The following is a 20,234-nucleotide window of genomic DNA, read 5'->3' as shown; positions in this document are numbered from 1 at the left end:
AAAAATTGGAGAGCTCCACAATAGGTTATTGCAAATCAGATTTGGAACGTTAAAAGAAAAGAGAATGGATATTTGATATGAAACCTAAAGGTAGAATTCATGAGATTTTTGTTTAATTAAAATCAAAACAGAAATGAGAGATGAAAAGATTTCCAGAGTGAGCACAACTAATAACTGCCTTTCAGGATCAGAGTGTTGCGTTCTTAAGTGCACTTCAAAGATTAAGCTTAAGCCCAAGATTAACTTTAACAGGCATACTATCTCTAGAGGATTTTGTCCTCAAGTTCCTTAGACCTCCTCTTTCAGCCATTAGATATATATGAAATAACACAAGAGCAAAGAACTAGGATTGTGTGGTTTTGTAAAAAGAAATAGATATACATAGTAATGCCAATTTCCATGTGATTACATAGTGGTTATAATAAAGTGTGAAGAGTAATATCTAAGACAATGCAACACACTTTGCAATGTTCAAAATCAACTAATTCAGAAAAGGAGTCTCACATCCATCAGGACTCCATGTCTCAGCATCAACTTCCGTACAGATTTCTGTTAAGGACTGGCTTTGCAAGGGGCAAGAGTATGTCTGACCAGAGACCCCCACAGAGGCCTTCAGAAGCTGGGCAATTCTGAAAATAAGCAGTGATATCTGTGCCAGAGGCAGCCTCCAGCCTCTCTGCCCTGGGACAGGGGTGCTGCTCTCCCTCTCTGGAGGGTTGAGGCAGCCTGCTTTCTTGCCAGTTCCTGGGAACTATGGGTGATGTGTTGAAACCGCCCTTTTTGCTCTGGATTGAGTAAAGCTTTCTCTATATTGAGTCAGGTCCAGAAAGGCCAACAGTAACTTTTTCTAGTAAATTAATATTAGCAAAGATAAATGTCAAAAATGAGGGGGCAAACTCTTTGCACTGAAAGATTAAAGTCTTTGTTAGGATTCATTACACATGTAGGCTAATAACATGCATTTCACAACTGTCCGTAATAGATTGTCTTCCTTTGTGCAAACCTATTTTCCATTTACTCTCTATCGTGAGCCAAGCACAAGGCCCAGAGAGGGAGACTGCCCCTTTTACTTCAGCCCAAGCCCCAGGGGTGCTTAGCAGACAGTCCGGCCAGGGGATTGCAAAGTGTGCAAGGGTGCTTGCTTGGTATTGCCAGAAAAGAGAACTTGAAAGGTTTTGTGTAGTGATGAGTCTTGGTCAAGGAGGACTTGCAGACTGAGGACTTGCAGTTCCCATTAGAGCTAACAGGTTCTCCACTCTTCCTGATAACATGTTTAAAAATAAAACCCTCAAATCTCTTGCCTAAGCAGCATTAATCATGCTAGATCTTAACCATCAATCATCAATTGGCTTTTATGAACTATGAGGTAAACAAAAAAGAATGGGATGTTTTAAAACTGCTGTTGCAGACCATGAGCTACAGACATCTACTTTGCCCGTCTCCTCTTTTGACTTCAAGGGAGTATTATTGCTGAACATCACAAGATGGGATATGATTTGCTAACGATACTTGTCCATATTTTATATCAAGCATCTGTTAGTATTTAAATATCTCATTTCAAAGTTTCAAAACTTTATGCTGGTCAGATCCCAGACATATGGATTAACTGAAGAAAATCAAGGCAGCAAACCCCCAAAACATTAGCAAGTATAACGATGTACGAATTGCCAAAATTTGCTTATCTCATATCAGACTCTACTCATAGAGCCTACATCATCTGCATTCCTGATTTTTTTCAATTTCTGTATCTTCAGAAGGTATACAAAGAAGGCCATTACATAATCCAGTGTTTTTTATAGCAAACTAAAACTATGCTGAAGAGATTAAATGTTGGAAGCTATTCTTAGCCAAACTAATTGTAACAATTTCACTAAGAACATAAGCTGCAGATGTCACCTAAGGTAAAACGCAAGATGATGGAAGAGCTAGTAAGACAAAAGGCTACCGACTACAGAAAAATAGCAGGTCAAATTACATAAAATTATGGAATTCTGCCCAACGCTCCTCCTAGTGGTTTTGCCCACAGAGATGAGCATGAAGTGCCATGCACGCAAAATCCTGCAGCCTAACGACAAAACGTCCCATTAATAGGATTAAGAACCTTCTCATCAGATAAGTAGAACACGGCAAAATCCCTGACACTCCCAGCAATTAGATCAGAACACAGCCCGACCCCTTCCTGACACGGGGAGCAATTTTGCAGAGGAAGTGTTTCAGTATTAATGGTAAATATGTTGGGGTTTTTTACTTTTCTTTGGTAATGGGTTTGTATTTCTTTGCAAAGTTAATTGTTTTTTTGTTAGAAATGTAAAGTTACAATATGCAAGTAACTATAGAAGTAAATCCAGGCTATAAATAAATCCAGGCTCTTAACTTACACACACATTTGTAGCTGATAACTGCATCTCCAAGGATGGCTAAAAAGGCACTTAAATACTGTGTTCACTTAATCAGATGAGAGCTAGAAAGTGTAGTTGCATGGTTTCTAAAAAATAAACCCTTCTCCTCTAACTGCTCTTGGGAGGGAAATAAAGCAAATGGCATTTCTTTCCCCTATTTTGTAGGAATTTCTTTCCATTGCTGATGTGTTTGTTTACAAAACTGATCTAATTGCCAATTTCTTGGCACACCTGTTATTGCATCTGCTATATTAAGTATTATGCTGAAGGACAATGAAAGGAATTGCATGTTTGGAGACAAGGAAGGGAACAACATTCTAGAAATTTCCCTTTTTAAATTTGGCAATAATGTTTAGCATGGATACATTTACAATATGAGCTAAGAACATAGTGTGAGATCAGTAATTAGTGTGTTTCACAAGGCAGAAAAGGGACAGACTGAGCTGCATAAGCTTTCAGTTTTATATATATATGTCCTGATTTTGTTACACCACTCTGCGAACTCAGTGAAATGCATCTAGTTAGTCTGGATAGATAATTACAATGAGGTCAAGCTTCTTACTCATGTGTTTTCACTAACAGTAGCATTTAGGTGCATGTTACAGATCTCAGAAACCATAGTTAAAGTCAAAATTAATGGGAACTTGTATAATACTTAGTATTACACCTAGGCATTTGAGCATCATGAAGATGCTTACATTTAACTGCACCTACCTGCTTCTTTTACAGAAAGAACATGAAGTCCTCTTGGTTATTTATAATATATGTGCTATGGCTGAATGGTCATCAGTGTGCACCGACAAGGCAGGAGGAAATGAATCTCCGGGAAAACCTGAAGCGTATGTATGCTTTTCTTACCAGGGGTGTGCCGGAAGCCCCTGGGCCCACGTCCACAGTCTCCTGGTGCATTTTGACTTCCACACTCACTGGTGTCAAGAGGATCCGCTTTCATGTGTGGAGCTTAGAAACCACCATATAGCTGACTACATGCATCCACACACGCACAATGGGGAGATAAGAACAACCGGGATGAGAAAGTAAAGGGATTAACAGATAAGCATCCCCTTACAAAAAAAGTATTTACAGCATTTTTATAGGTTATTTTGTCCCTCATAGATCATTAGAATATAAACTGAAGCCAAAATTCAATTCAACAAATTTTGAATTATTTTGTTTGTTTAAATAATCATTGAAAATGCTTATTCTACAATTATATACTTTGCTGGAAAACATGGTTACTACAAGTAATCGAAAGAAAATTACTTAATTTAGAAAAAAGCAGCTATTATGCATATACTCACCATTAAGCATGGCTTTACTTTGTGGATAGGAATCCCAAGAGGAACAGCCATGAAATATTCCTTTGCTTCGGTCTACATTAATAATATTGCTGTAACAAACAAAAAGTTCGGGGAAGGGAAGAATGACATAAGAGAAGAAATGACTGGCATGCTTTTGGCACTCTCAGAGATATGTGTTCTTTACTTGTTTTGTATAGCTCCAGTGATATTCAGGGTATTTCTGCAAAGGAAACAAATACAGATAAAGCATAAGCAATCATGCAGAGCTTCAAGGTGCAACGTCTGGGCCAACCCAGGCTTTCACCAAAACTCTATGGTCATTACTTCACAGGAAGTCTAGAGATTGTATTTTTCTGCAGGTTGAAGTCACCTGTAATCTACATTTTCAAAATGTAAAGGGAAGCTGTCACAGGCTGCTTGCAGATCAAAGATAAATATACAGGTTATGTCATTAGAAAACTGATGAGTAATCCTTGGAGTTATCCAAAACCCAGGATGAGGACCTGAGCAACCTGCTCTAGTTGACCCTGCTTTGAGCAGGGGGGTTGGACTCCATGATCTCCAGAGGCACCTTCCAGCCTCAACTGTTCTGGGATTCAGTGATCAGCACTGGGACAGCCAGTATATAGCCTGAGTTACACACAGCTGATTACTGGCAAAGGCTCTGGGCCAGACTTCTATCTGATGGCAATTGTCTTGGCTCTGTTATTCTGCATTCACTATCTCAAGATTTGGCTCTGCAACAGTAGGGAAACAGAGCTGTTTCATTCTCCTTTGTCATCAGTGCATGACAATTTGTGATAGTGTTAAAATCTGATTAAGTCACTGTATAATTTGGATTTTTAGTATTATCTGAAGTTGGAGAGAAGTATGTAGACGAAGAAGTAAAGAAAGCCTTGACTGGTATTAAGCAGATGAAAATTATGATGGAAAGAAATGAAGATAAGCATGTAAATCTGATGAAAACCTTGAAGAAGAGCAGTGAAGAAAAACAGGTAACTGAAGTGCATCTGGGATTTTTTGTTTGTATTTTTGTTAAGTTGTGGCTATTTTTAATCAAAGATGAGGCAGGTCATACATGGATTTAGCCTACCTCCTGGAAGTAGTAGAGCATGCCATTGTGTTTAGGCCAATAAGCAACCCAGAAGGGATCCCTTGGTGTCTCCCCTTTTCTGGGAAGAATGTAAACCACATTGTATGTACACTGAGCAGCATACACCTCTTTATGTGGTCACAGGATTGATAGGCAATCTGCTTCTGACGCTTTCTCTCACTGCCAGAAGAAAACTCTCATGGCACCTCTATAGACGTTCTCACTGCCTGTCTCCTGGAAGCAGGAGTTGGGCCAATAGACATCATTTACTAGCCTACCAGGAACCTGGATGTTCACATTTCAGAAGAAGTTAAAACATTAGTTTATATTTGCCAATTTCTTAAGAAAAAGCTTGCCTGCTGGCAGGACCCTAGCAGACTGAGGCTTCAACCCTGAGGGAAGCTTTCAGACTGTGCTGGAATAAAGTACTGAACAAGAGCACTGTCTGCCTCACTGGCGCCTCTTCCAGATTGCATGGTTCTTTTGAAAGCTACATGTGAAAAGTTTCTGTCTTTCCTCAGAAATACAGCTTTCTAACTGAGTGGCATACTGTTAACTTTTCCCTGTGGCTGAATGTCTAAGCTATTTCTAAAATGAAACTGAAATAGTGAGCACTAGACAAAATACAGCTGAGTTACCACTAGTTAGCAAGTTACCTTCTCTCAGCCCACCCTGGTTGCAAGGTAAAACATGTTGTCTGACACAACTTCCCTTGAGATTTGAGCTCTCTCACTTTATTCTGCAGTTGGGAGGTAGCCAGCAGCAGCCTAGGCATAGTCAAGCTGATGGTGATCACCATGTGGAAATACAGAAGTTCCACAGTAAAAGGAGACATTAAGTGCTGTATGTAGACTCAAACATTACTTTGGAGAGAGAACCTGAGTTTTGTAACATCCAGAAGGCACAGCTGCTGCAACAGCAATGTGTTGAATAAAGTATCGCACTTACTGCTTATTTCTAGAAATCCCCTGCTTCACTGAATTCACGTCAAGGCAACTACAAGCAACTGTATAAAGGTGTTTTGTGCAGAAAGCCCAGCAGCTCAGCCCTGCATGTCTTTATACACCTCAGGCCACAAGACGTTTCCCAGCTTGCTTTGCAAACTTTTGACCTTCAGAAAAATATCAAAGCCACAAATGATAACATGCTCTAGAGAAAGTACAGGGGATCAGGGGAATTTCCAATGTCCTAGTGCAATGCCTAGGCTCAGAGCCATGTGCTCAGATGATCCTGAGAAACAGACATCACTGTATATTTAAAAAAATACTGAGATCATAACTATTGCTTTCAATGAAGTTGAAAGAAAATTCCCTCTTGGCCCGACATCTGGTAGTTAGTTTAAACTATTTGTATTAGCAAGCCCAAAACTACCTGATAGCTTTCTAATATCTTTAGGAGCACCAGCACACTCCCATGATCTATGCTGTTGCTAGCTCTTACTGGATGATTTCATTTACACAGAACTTACATCCACAGCAAGAGTTCATAAAACACTGAATAAATGTATTAGAAAGATCAGAAAATAATAGACTATGAAGACCACAGTTACTGTCTCCACCAAGCACATTCTGACAGTTTTCTTTTCTGTCAGCCTCTTCTCTATTGAAATGCTGCCAGAAAGGAGTACGACTGACCAATTAAAAAGTTTCTGTCATACTTAGGAACAACTTGGAACATTGTCTGAAAACCTAAATTATTAAAATATCTTGTACTTTCAGAAAGAAATTAATGATGTGCAATCTACTTCTATAGGAAAAACTCTTCTGTCTTTCCATTGCCGAGTCTATTCTAAAATGCTGCTTCTGATCCGCTCAGCTTTGTGCTCTACCTGATGAAGAACGATCCAGTAAATAGAAGCAGCATTGTAAAATGCATCTTGTTTCCCTTCAGTATGGAAGGAGTGCCTCACAATTCCACAAGAGGAGGAAGAAACCCCCTCACTACTGTCTTTTGATTAGTATAATCCCAAACAGAGGAAATGCTATACTTCTACATATTTCCACATTAGAGAAAGAACTTATGTATGGCAAGGACCTAGCCTCATGAAATATCAGTCTTTTAAAGAATAGAGCAAATCAACAAAAAAGGGCTATCTGTGGAACAGATGAATACTGCAGATATGATATGGAGAAAAAATGATAAAAGTTGAGCACATCACCTTGTGAGAGGTTGAATGCTTCTTGCACAGAAAGATGTGTGGGTTTTTTCATAACCTCAGAGATCCAGCTAGACTGCAGAGATCCGTTTGGTTTTGTAGACTGTGCCCTCTGAGAGAACAACATCAGAAAAACTCTGTAAGGAAAAGTTTTTCAATTTTCAGTTCCCTATATATGTGACTGCAGCTGAGAAGACAACCTACCCTAATGGTTAGGGATTAGCAAAAAAAGGAACCATAAATAGGCAAAATGAGTGATCAACACTGGGATAAGTAGTTAGAATATTAATCTGAAAATTGCCCTCAACTGAATCTTTTTTCTTACTTAGCAAGCTTTGCGACTTATGGATGAAGTAAAGGAAAGATTAGAAGAAGAAGAAAGACAATGTCAAGTATCCTTGAAAAATTTATGGGATGAATGTGAATCTTGTTTAGAAAGTACCTGCATGAGATATTATACAACTTGCAAACATGGTTTGTCAACATTTAGAACAAAGGTAGGAAGAAATTTTGTATCTGGAAATACTCTCGAATTCCCCTAACAGTTTTAGAGAGAGCACATCTTATTTTCTCAATACCCAGATCCCCCAGTTATATCAGGTTACTAAAATTAATTTGATTTGGACAGTCTGGAAATGTGAAGTTTTATGGCAGAGATTACATGTGATTATATTCATTGAACACTGAGCCAAAATAAGTTCGGTTCCACCCTGGTGTGACTCCATGGACACTGTTTATTCCCCTGACTCTAACAGAGTCACTCCAGATGTACAGTGTTGTCTCTCACAGTAGGACTTGCATTAAGATGCTCAATAACTGTTTGTGAAAAATACCAGATAGATTCTTTACGGTCTGTCTGAAAATCAGCAGAGTTAAAAGTGTAGATATAGTTAGCAAAATTCCATGGGAAAAAAAAAAATCACCTACTTATACAACATCATTCTTTCCTATATTTATTTTATTTTAAATCTACTCTTTAAGTAAGAAAATAGCTTTAAAATGCTTAACTGTTTTTTAATAAAGGAAACTGTCAGCAAAGGAGATTCCCCTAATTCTACCAGAAGGAAAACATGCTTTCCTGGCTGGCATGTTATTATTACAAGACTTAACAAAATTGTTATCACATTTTTTATTTGGGCATATGCTTTAAGTGCAGCTGAACAACTGACACTGTGCAATTAATGCTACTAAAATTTTAGCCAGATTACCTAGCTTTCATATCCCCAGGCACTGAAAAATACAATAACTTAAAAATTAAACATGGTATGTTTCAGAAGTGACAAGCTTTAGAGCAAAGGTGTTTAACATTTGTGCATATTCTTAAAACTATTCAGGTAAAAATGTGGAAGATATTACATTTAAGACTATTGATGATGCTTTTGGCTTTTTTGATACCTCTCACAGATACCTCAAATATATCTCTTGGACTTTCAAGAGTCTGTGGATGTCACGTTGAAATTATTGCAGTAAAAGTTACAGACTGCACTGTGACTGTCTTTGACCATCTTGATAACTTCCTCAGTGAGCTATATAGTTTATCTGAAGCTTTCAAAGTCAGAAATGTGTTGTGACCTAAATAATTTTTTTAAAAAGGAGACAAAGACAATAGCTGTGGCTGATGACACACAGGCAGCAGGGGCAACACTGGCTTAGGTTTCACAATTCACCTTCCCTCTGAGCTGCACTACTGGTCAGATCAAGCAGCTGATCTGATTTAAAAAAAAAAAAAAAGTAAATGGATATCTATATGTGTGTGTTTGGCAGGGTGCTTCTTAACCCTTACCAGTTTTCTAACACCATGAAGTGTGACTCCACAAAACACTACATCTGCTCAGGCAAAGGTAGGGTATTAAAGCACCAAGCAGGGAACCAGTGGCTGAGACCCAGGGACCGGGAACTTAGCAAAGCAGTCGACCCTCAGCCTCTTCCATCATCAAACCATGGATCCGGAGCCACTGCTCCATTGATTTTAATGGGTTTCAGTTTGCACAAGGACATGAGGACTTGGCCATTGGTGAGGGAGGGTAGGGTGTTTACAGACCACAGCGAGAACAATTGCCTTCTGTTCCCTACACTGCACATAAGTACCACAGAAATGTTTCCAAGATAAAGTCCCATTTGTTTGTTGGAAGAAACCCTAACGCCGATACTAACTTTGAGCCTCCACAGATTAAAGGCCAACTGGCAACCCTTTTACTCCAGATCTGATTTGGAGCTAATGATTTAGACTGAATGTACTTTCACTCTTTAGAGTCTAGTGTCTTAAATTCAGAGAACATGCTGTTTGTAGTTACTAAGAGGGCATTGTTTCTATGGGTATTTGAAAGACAAAAATTAGAGCCACTTCCCTGAGAGATAAAAAACTGATCACTTGTCAGGCAGCTGATCTATCTCCTTCTTATAAACAGGTTGAAGATTTTTTGAGGAAAATACCTCCACTCATTTTTACTTTTCATGAGGATCAAGGAAAAGACATCCAGTTTAACGAAAAGCCTGAGAAAGAGGATACCCAGCTAGTAAAAATGGAAGATTTATTTAGCCAACTATTATTGGACATGGGCTCAATATTTGACAGAAGTTTCATTTTTTTTAAGCAGATGCAAAAAGAGTTTGACCAGTCTTTTCAGACATATTTCATGTCTGATCTGGACTTGAATGAGTCCCCCAGCATGCCAGCTTTACCTGAGGACACCCCCAGAAATGATGGCTCACAGAAAGGCTGGGGTATACCTGGCTTCTTACAGATAGTTTTTGATTTCAGTAAGACGGTGTTTGAAGGTGTCACCGAGGTGATTACCGAAGTATTCGATGAATACAGAGATAACAGAAGAAATGTGCCAGAACAAGCCAAAGGCAAGTGTTAGAAAATGAAAATCAACTGCACTGTCAATGACATCAAACCCCTTGGGACTGCTAAACTATGTTTAATGATTCTGTTTGCAGTATGTTAGTCTCAGATACTGTATGAAAGCTCTGGAGGCTTTCTTGGTTAAACAGGCATGGGTCAAGGATAACTTTATTGGTTAAATGAAAAGGTACAAATCACCTAGAAATCTCAGAGAAATGTCACAGGGGGACTGATGGGTCCTACACAGCCTGATTTTAATGGCAATTCTCAAAGCATTTGCAGGAGTTCTTCAGGGGTGCTGGAATTCATGATGGATGCAGGTTTTCATAAAGATGACTGACAGGTCTGATCTCAGCATTTGTCAGGATATGATTTGTATCATATCATATTGACATGTCACCAATTCTAAAAAAAAGAGTGTAATTCTGTGAGATGTCAAGGGATATCCCTGCCCTTGCCAAATGACATTAAGCTCAGCCAAGCATCTGCAAGCCCTGTTCCAGGCTACTGTAGCAATGTAGCGTGACAATCAAATACAGACTAGCCATCATGTTTTCCAGTGACCAGAAAAATTCTGGGCATAACATTGGTTTCAGATGATAACTCTCAATGGAGGAAAAAACATATGGTCAACTTTTAGAATATAAATAAGCCTTATCCTTCTTATCTTACTAGTGCAAACAGAAAAACAAGCATCATTCAAATACATGCTGGTGCCTGTCTATAAGGAGATCACAGTAAGCACATGCCATAACTCTGAGTGGCAGGTGACATAACCATTATATGGTCATAGAAAATAGAAAGTTAAGGGATTCTTCAACAGCATTTTTTAATTTTTCCTGTACCATGATAACCCATGTTACCTCAGAAATAAGCTTTGGTACTGTGCTCTCATCTAGCTCTATGTGATTATGCAGCATCTTGACTTCTAAGGGTCAAAAAGATCTTACCAGAACTCACATGTTGTAGAAATAATGTGTAATAATATTAGCAATTGTTTGGCTATTAGTGGGCAATACACTATTATGCCTTTATAAGGGAATATGCTATAGTGGCATGAATTCCTTGAAAGAAAACATGCTTTCTATTTTCTCCAGACTTCTACTTTTTAAAGCTTTATTCCTTTTTTTTTTTTTGGGGGGGGGGGGCAGGATTTATGCCAGATATTTTGGATTAAGGGCAAGAAATTAAATTCTAGCACACAGAGTACATAACAAACGTATACTTATCAAGACCTTAAGTTTAACAGCACTCTAAATATACTGTGACTTCGTTCTAGATCCTGACAGAAGTGGCACGTTCTCAAAAATTGTGTCAGGGCACCAGAGACCTCTGTGCAGGGAGCTTTGGGAAAACTCCTCTGGATGCCCACAGTTCCGTGAGAGATGTCAGAAATGTCAAGACAATCTTTTGCATGGTAAATAGCCATTTTCTGGGGTTTTTTTCTGTAATGCGTTGATCACTGATTGTAGATTTTGAGGCTGTCATTTTCTACTGTGCTGTTTGCATTTTTTTTTTTTTTGAATTAACATTCTGTCACTGAGTTTTTACTGTAACTATGGATACAAACACTATTCCTCATTCCAGATGATTTCGACTACCTTTCCCCACTGTCTCCACAGAGTGTCAGTATAACTCAGTTGTTAACATACCGCTGGAGGTCCAAAGTTCTACACTCTATAACAAAGTACCTATGTATTTTGTTAGTCACCATACTGCAGAGAAGCAAGAGGTCAGGCAGTAATCGGTCCTGCCTGGGTGCAGAAGTGCTGAGCAGAAAGTGAGGAGAAGCTCGAACTCCTGACACCCGCTTCTCCTGCAGACAACCAGATGTAACAGGTAGCATTCAGCTCCTCACAAGGAAAGCAAGCGCTGAAGAGCCTGTAATTATTCTTTGTTGAACCATGTTGGCAAACAGCACTGACATGAAGGACAAAAAGGGTACTGCTTGTCCGTATGTAAGAAGATGGCAAAGCTCTGGCATGCACCCTCCATGGGCATGTGGAAAAAATTCAGCCACGGCACCACCTAGAACTGCTCTCAGGACTCCCGCTGCAGCATAACACATCTGTATTTCCAGAATTATTTAGGTCTTAGAAGCCGCAGAATATGCTTAAACCCAAATGTCTTCAGAATATCTCCACTGCAGCAAATACTAATGATCCAATGACACATTTTGAAAAGTGTATCAGACTACTTCCATCTCACTAAAAATATCTTTTTGTCTACAACTGTGTTATTACAGATACCAATTTGCATCTGTGGTTACTGTACTGTCAGTCCGAAGGTGTCCCTTGACAGTCCTATTTGACAGAGAATAAATTGAATTTTTCCATAGTAATTTTTGTATAGGTTTAACATAACATTCTTGTTTAAAATCTGTATTTTAGTAAAGAAAAAAACAGCAATCTTCTGTTCTGGATTCATGGCAGATACTAGTCACATACTAATGTCTAGCTATTGTTAGATAAATATTAGGCCTTAACAATCAACAGGAATACTAACATACATTACAGGCTTTCTTGTAATAACATGTATCACAGAATCATAGAATAGTTTGGGTTGGAAAGGACCTTTAAAGGTCATCTAGTCCAACCCCCCTGCAATAAGCAGGAACATATTCAACTAGATCAGGTTGCTCAGAGCCCTGTCCAATCTGGCCTTGAAAGTTCCCAGGGATGGGGCATCTACCACCTCTCTGGGCAACCTGTTCCAGTGTTTCACCACCCTCATCATAGAAAATTTCTTCCTTCTATCTAGGCTAAATCTACCCTCTTTTACGTTAAAACCATTACCCCTTGTCCTATCACAACAGGCCCTACTAAAAAGTCTGTCCCCATCTTTCTTATAAGCCCCCTTTAAGTACTGGAAGGCTGCAGTAAGGTCTCCCCGGAGCCTTCTCTTCTCCAGGCTGAACAACCCCAACTCTCTCAGCCTGTCCTCACAGGAGAGGTGTTCCATCCCTCTGGTCATTTTTGTGGCCCTCCTCTGGACCTGCTCCAAGAGGCCCATGTCTTCCCTGTGCTGAGGACCCCAGAGCTGGAGGCAGCACTCCAGGTGGGGTCTCACCAGAGCGGAGCAGAGGGGCAGAATCCCCTCCCTCGACCCGCTGGCCACGCTGCTCTAGATGCAACCCAGGGTACAGCCGGCTTTCTGAGCTGCGAGCGCATGTTGCCGGCTCACGCCCAGCTTTTCATCCACCAGTGCCCCCAAGTCCTTCTCCACTGGGCTGCTCTCAATCCCTTCATCCCCCACCTTGTACTGATACCGGGGATTGCCCTGACCAAGGTGCAGGACCTTGCACTTGACCTTGCTGAACCTCATGAGGTTCACACGGGCCCACTTCTCGAGCTTGTCCAGGTCCCTCTAGATGGTATCCTGTCCCTCTGACATGTCAACTGTACCACTCAGCTTGGTGTCATCTGCAAACTTGCTGAGGATGCACTCAGGGAAGAGATTGTTCCCCTGTATTCGGCACTGGTGAGGCCGCACCTTGAGTACTGTGTTCAGTTTTGGGCCCCTCACTACAGGAAAGACATTGAGGTGCTGGAGTGTGTCCAGAGAAGGGCACCAAGTTGGTGAGGGGCCTGGAGCACAAGTCTTATGAGGAACAGCTGAGGGAACTGGGGTTGTTTAGTCTGGAGAAAAGGAGGCTGTGGGGAGACCTTATCACTCTCTACAACTACCTGAAAGGTGGTTGTAGCGAGGTGGGTGCTGGTCTCTTCTGTCAGGTGCTGGAGATAGGACGAGAGGAAATGGCCTCAAGCTGTGGCAGGGGAGGTTTAGGTTGGATGTTAGGAAAAATTTCTTTACTGAAAGGGTTGTCAGACATTGGAACAGGCTGCCCAGGGAAGTGGTTGAGTCACCATCCCTGGAGGTATTCAAAAAGCGCATAGACAAGGTACTCTAGAACATGGTTTAGTGGGCATGGTTGATGGTTGGACTCGATGATCTTAAGGTCTTTTCCAACCTATATGATTCTATGATTCTATGCCATTGATGAAGACATTAAGCAGTACTGGTCCCAATACGGACCCCTGAGGGACACCACTTGTCACTGATCTCCATCTGGACATTGAGACATTGACCACTACTCTCTGGATGTGAACATCCAATCATTTCCTCACCCACTGAACAGTCCATCCATCAAATCTGTATCTCTCCAATTTAGAGAGAAGGATGTTGTGGGGGGCCATGTCAAAGGCCTTACAGAAGTCCAGATAGACAACATCCATAGCTCTTCCCCTGTCCACTGATGTAGTCACTCCATCATAGAAGGCCACTATTTTGGTCAGGCAGGGCTTGCCCTTGGTGAAGCCATGCTGGCTGTCTTGAATCACCTCCCTGTCCTCCATGTGCCTTAGCATAGCTTCTAGGAGGATCTGTTCCATGATCTTCCCAGGCACAGAGGTGAGGCTGACAGATTCGTAGTTCCCAGGGTCCTCCTTTTACCCTTTTTAAAAATGGGTGCAATGTTTCCCTTTTTCCAGTCACCAGGGACTTCACCTGACAGCCATGACTTCTCAAATATCATGGAGAGTAGCTTAGCAACTACATCAGCCAGTTCCCTCAGGACTCTGGGATGCATCTCGTGAGGTCCCATAGACTTACATATATTCAGGTTCCTTGGGTGGTCTTGAACCTGATCTTCTCTTACAGTGGGAGGGACTTTGCTACCCCAGTCCCTGCCTTGTGGTCTATATACTTGGGATGACAATGGAATATGAACCATTAAAAAAAAAAATATTATCACGAGGAGATTATGAAGTTGCTATATGTAAAATCTACCAGTTCTTATGTAGCATAACCAAATCTATTGCCATGAAATATGACATAAACCTAAAAGTACTTGGTAAGTCATTGTAATACAGCAAATGGGATAATTAATCTATTTAGTCATTAGGAGCCTGAACTAAATCTACCGAAATAGGTCAGCAAGAATTACTCTTTTGTTTTTAGCATTATTTAAACACCAACTTACAGTTTTCTATACTTCACATAGAAAGACAAAGTACAAGAGATATTACTTTCCTATAAGCTTTATGCTGGTTGTCTTTTCTAACAGATTGCCCAAATGTTCCCGAACTGCACATAAAGTTTGATGAAGCCTTTAAGCTGGTTAATCTCTCGGGGGAGCAGTATGAGCAGATTCTCCAGGTGGTTCAGCGTCATACAGAAGACACTTCCTACTTGCTAAACAAAATGAAAGAAAGATTTGGGTGGGTGTCTGAGTTATCCAACATGACCACTGGACCAGAAAACATTTTCAATATAGTTAAGGTAAGGGTTGTCTTCCGAAGGGAGCTATTGCACAGTGCTGTCTTTGACGTATGCTTTGATCCTACTTAACGCTCTTGGGGATTGTGGATGTTTGTACACATGTAATGTTTGGTTATTATAATACAAAGTTCCTACTCATCTTGAATTTATGTATGCTTGATAATCTCTCGAAGAGCTGAAACTCCAGAGAGTAGAAACTGTTTTGCTCTAAATCCTTTTAGTCTGATAGATGGCTGACAGGCTAACCTGAATCACTGTCTGATAAGAGTAAATTGACACTAGCAGCTTTGACTGGCCTCAGATTACCTTCATGGATAAATTTCACTGTACCAGTCAGTAACACATCCTTATTGGATCACTGAATGTTTAGCTATATGTCTATGTCTGTACCTATATATCCCAAAGCTCAAAGAAGGCAAATATTATGCAGATTATTGCAGTGGAAGCTGCATATCTGTAACAGCATCTGTCAATATTCCAATAACTACATCATGATTAACTATATCTCACACACAAGAATATATCCAAGGTAAATTCACCATTTTCCTGGGCAAGGGGTAAATCCTATTCTCCCTTTCAACTCAGATATCCAACGTACTACTATTACTACAAGAACTTTATATGAAATGATTGTGCAATCCACCAAAAAAGCACAAAATAAGGAACAAGGGGCCAGGCAATATTTAAGCACTATTTCCCAACCGAGCCTGAGCTATCTGCTCTAGAAAAATAATGATACAGTACTAAGTCTGGTTTAGAAAAACACATAGGAATTAGTAACTTCAATCACACAAACTTTGTCTTGAAATTAGCAGGATGACTCACTCACAAGTTTTCATTAGGAGAACAGAACCTCTTTATAGATGTAGTTCATGGTATAAATATTAACATGCAGTTCTTTAATATGGTCTTGCACTGGTATGTCAGCTCTTCTCACCACCTACCATAAGCTTTGGTATAAATTCAGACACCCACCATCTTTTCAGAAGAAAGTAATTTAAAAAAAGTAGACCAGTCTAAAATATTCCTCTATTTAATTTTCCCCTATTAAAGACAGTAGGCACAGTAGGTATAAACAAAACTGAACGTACACAGTAGTTTGTAGTGTCTAAAGTACTGATTTGTTCTCTTCTAGGTGGTACCTGGGGATCCCTCTGGTAAAAATGAAACTGTAGTAGATGTGAATGTTCTGACTTCACCTACTTTCACCTTTAAAGTTCCTCCCAATTTAGACCCAAAGAGTGCTGAATTCATTGAATACATAGCTGGAAAAGCACTGCAACTATATAAGCGGAATTTTTAAGTGGTAAGTTCATTCTTTTTCCTTTCACAGAGAACGCAATTCTTCATAAAGAGGTGCTTACATTGCAATAAACTTTAGTTGGAACAGGATTCAGTCTTGGTATATACAAGACCGTCTCCTCAGAAATGACACCCTGATTTAGACAAACACAGGCATTACGGAAAACAAACCCAAACGCTCAGTATTCTAGTCTGCAAAACATAGACATGATGATATTAAAAGATTTGACTTATTTGACTGTGAAACCCTTGATCTTTAAGTAACATCTGGGATGAGGTAATGTGATGATAAATATTCCTTCAGAAGAGGATTGCCTCACAACCACAGTCCAGAGCCTTGGCACTGGAAACCATGTCTTCGTGTTCATTAATCACGAATTAACTGGAATTACCACTATTCATTATGGTTTTTATTTTTGGTGAAGTTTAAGAGTGTGCTCCATATTATTTTTGATGATAAAGGAGTGCAAAGTTAGAGTCAGCACCAGGTCTTGAAAGAGCTCTCTTACCATAACATTTTCCCATTAGCAGCACTCTGCTCAGATTAACAGTGTTTATATATAGTCTGCCGTTTGACTTGTAGGAACATGCACAGAGAGATCGTTCTCATGGGCTTCTAACCATTTTTGTAGAAAGGGCTCACACAGGCCTCTCTCCATGCTTAAGAGATTTCCAGATGGGGAGGGAAGAACCAGGCAGAGAGGCAGGACTAAACAATGCTTCATATTCTCTAACCTCACAGGGAATCTCCATGAAAGATGGGGTGGTTTCAGGTGGCATCATGCTGCTGTGGGGCTGGCCAGCCACTCAGGGAAACCCAGGGGGCTCTGGGATGCACAGCTCTGGTGGCCTCCAACTGTCACAACTGGCTCTCCCAGGGGCCAGAGCCACAAGACACGCGAGACCTACAGGCAAATCACTGCAGTGTCCCCCCAGTCTTCTGAGGAGGCACTAGATTTGGACTTGGCTGCTCTTTAGGTCATGGGCACCTGGCATTCTCATCTCAGCAAATAAAGCATGACCTGAAGCACACAGAAGTCTCAGGAGGCACATAAAAAGGATTCAGTATTAATAAAGTAGATGAAGAAAGAAAATTACAGCATTTCATATTGATTCTGGTTGTTTGGAGGTCAGACTCACCATTTTTGAACAGATGAAAGAAATCACTTCCACCAGAGAGGCTGAGGTGGGCTGCAGAATTTAGACAGAATATAAGACGCCTCACCATGAATTTTGCTTGGGTAAATATTGATGAAGTTATGTGTACATTATATTGAAAATACAAACTCTTTTAATATTTATAAATGTATCAAATAAAATGCTAAGCACAATTTCCCTACAGCTTTTCTTCAAAATTCTCTGTAATTTATATGCAGTTATTGATGATACATACCCTTTCAGGTCACACAGGCCTAATGATGACAATATTAATTTCCTTATTCTGGTTATGATTTTTAGCCTGAATCTTAGTCTGATTTTCCTGTGCAACATATCTTGTATAGCCATTTCATATCTGAGAAAAGTAAGGGGCATTAATTTCCAAATCACAATACAATTTTCCATTCATTTTGCACAACAGATTTAGGGTACACGAAAGTGGGATGAAAGGGAAGGATCTGTAAGAAGGGAAAAAGAGAAAAAAAATCTGTTTCTCTGTGGTTTTTAAGTCATGTATGTTTCTATAGCAGGGCACTGATACATTCCACATACAATTACTTTTCTAACATCTTTTTTTCAGTCCAAAACCAAAGTGTTTAATAAATTTATTCTTTTTTCTCCTAGGAAAGAAGAGGCATGAAATCTTACTTCCTGAAATCCAGTATATACTCCCTAGGTGAAATACCCCTAAATGTGATGTACAGATAGTTGTTAAATGTTGACGATTAGAATAGTTGCATATAAATAAAATTTTGCTTAATAAATACTGTGAGATATGAGCTAGCAACCAAAGACTGTAGAAATCTTTTGACTCAAAACCAAATTCAAATCCATTTTAATATTAATTTATTTAGATAAAATGTTATTTATGTTGTAAATTAGGTAATCTTTGATAACCAGCTATGGCCCTGGTTATGCAAAGATTTAAGGAAATAATCAGCTGTAAGCATACAAGTAATTCCTATTTGCACACTTAAATTCAAGAACATTCTTAAGCCTTTTCAAGATTGGTCCCTAGAGATGTTGCACATTCAGCTATGTCTGAATCAACCAAATTTCCATATGCATGTAGCATATTATTTTCCAATGAAAATGTTCCATTTCTTCTTCCAGTTGCTTTTGATGTTTATCATGTACAGTAAATGACTTTTCTGAATATGCAGTAATGAGTAAGTCTTCTGCCTTTGGCATTTCTTACTTGTAGTTTGCTTCTGGAGTTAATTTTTTTAATTAATTAACAGGGAAGCCTTTATCAGAAAAGATGTTTGTTTTTTCCTAAATTATACACATTAGCTTTCAATGTTTTTTTCAAATTATAATAAAGGTTAAGAACTGATGTATCTCCCAGTTAGAAGCAGAGCTCTAGGTGATTTAGTTTCATTTGCTGTGCCTGGCATTTCTAACATTTTTTGCACAGTTACATTCACCATTTCCAACTGCATCTCTGCTAAATAAATTGTATTCATTTCAAAGTGTACAAACCCATCTATATTAGATATGAATACAGAAAAATAACAGTACCTTAATTACACCACACCTTTTCCTTTACTTCTATACATGCAAGTAAGTATACATTTATACAAGAAAAAGACCATTTCATTGTTTTAATTAGTGGGAAAGATATGTTTTCCTGCCTGCTGTTAAGGAGAAGTAGCATTTTCTAGTCCATAGTCCTCCGTTCCATTCAACCTCCCTTACACATGCCTCTATTACAGGCTCCTAATCATGAGAGATTAGCAGTCATAACTCCTGTAATCACACCAGTTGTCAGAAAGTTGGGCTTTATCTGAGAGATAAGTGAATCTTACAAAATGCTTGACTTCTAAGATATACTAACAAAGAAATATTCATAGAAGAGTCAGTTTGTTTTGACTAACAGAGAGGTACACCTAGAAAAAATTCAGAGGACACCACATTGGGAGCAGTTGCAATCAGTGTGGAAGACACAGGTCACAATGCAAAATGACACTGAGAAATGGGAGAGAGAAGCTGAGATCAACAAGATGAAACTCAATAAAAGCAAGCGCCAAGTACTGCCCTTGGCAAGAAAGCAAATGTGTAAACAAAATATGAAGCAGGAAGCAGCTAACGTGTGGCATAAAATGATCTCTGCTGTAAAAGCGCAGGTCAGTGTAACGCTGCCACAACACAGAAGGCAAGCCCGTGCGTGGGGCACGGCACTGCAGGAGCACCACACCAAAGACAAGGAAGGCCGGCTGCAGGCTGAACTCGGGCCTGTGGTGGTTTGGGATGTCCTGGCTGGAGGGATCCCTTACCAGACGCGTGTGGCCTTCCAGGCCCAGCCGAAGGCTTCAGCTGTGTTCAGCTCTGAAATAGAAACACCTGAGGCTGCAGAGAGGGAAGATGACAAATGCCAACAGCACTTTCCAGAGCCTGGAGAGCTGTTATTTTGCCCTTGGGGCAGAACAAGGTAAAATCAGCACGGTTTGGAGCACAGACTTGGGTTAGGTGCTCGGGACAGCCCTCCATCATGGTACAAGCCCTGTGCGGGGCCAGAGAGGGTGGCTGTGGAGGACCTCCAGTGCGAGACCAGCATCTTTGCATGGGCGGCTAAGGAACAGGCACAGGCCACCTCCCCCACCGCAGCCGTGGGGCTTTCTTATCGCTGCTGACCTCTTCAGGTCCCCTCAGCGACCTTGCACCTCGACGCCCCGACAGTCACACGATAGTTACTGCC

General features: G+C 40.1%; 1 protein-coding gene across 2 annotated transcripts; it reads left to right on the top strand.

The window, feature by feature from the left end:
- The first annotated feature begins 2,090 nt into the window (after positions 1-2,090).
- CLUL1 (clusterin like 1) lies at positions 2,091-19,008 on the top strand. Of its 2 annotated transcripts, none has more exons than XM_069779121.1 (9): positions 2,091-2,225; positions 3,129-3,238; positions 4,547-4,695; positions 7,278-7,445; positions 9,357-9,801; positions 11,076-11,213; positions 14,862-15,076; positions 16,212-16,382; positions 18,166-19,008. In XM_069779121.1, exons 2-8 carry the CDS (start codon positions 3,136-3,138, stop codon positions 16,377-16,379), a joined length of 1,386 nt encoding a protein of 461 aa, XP_069635222.1. In that variant the 5' UTR covers positions 2,091-2,225; positions 3,129-3,135; the 3' UTR covers positions 16,380-16,382; positions 18,166-19,008. The 2 variants fall into 2 exon arrangements, with proteins under 2 accessions (XP_069635222.1, XP_069635221.1); XM_069779120.1 differs by having other exon boundaries at positions 18,161-19,008.
- The last annotated feature ends 1,226 nt before the right edge of the window (positions 19,009-20,234 follow it).

Source organism: Haliaeetus albicilla, chromosome 3 (assembly GCF_947461875.1).
Source record: "Haliaeetus albicilla chromosome 3, bHalAlb1.1, whole genome shotgun sequence".
Taxonomy (NCBI): domain Eukaryota; kingdom Metazoa; phylum Chordata; class Aves; order Accipitriformes; family Accipitridae; genus Haliaeetus; species Haliaeetus albicilla.
This window is presented reverse-complemented; position numbering and strand designations above follow the sequence as displayed.

Bases quoted from the DNA above. Each gene is read 5' to 3' on its own strand.
- CLUL1 (XM_069779121.1), top strand. From the start codon at position 3,136: ATGAAGTCCTCTTGGTTATTTATAATATATGTGCTATGGCTGAATGGT. The intron at 9,802-11,075 runs GCAAGTGTTAGA...ACTTCGTTCTAG, and splicing joins TGTGCCAGAACAAGCCAAAG to ATCCTGACAGAAGTGGCACG. The intron at 11,214-14,861 runs GTAAATAGCCAT...CTTTTCTAACAG, and splicing joins TCAAGACAATCTTTTGCATG to ATTGCCCAAATGTTCCCGAA.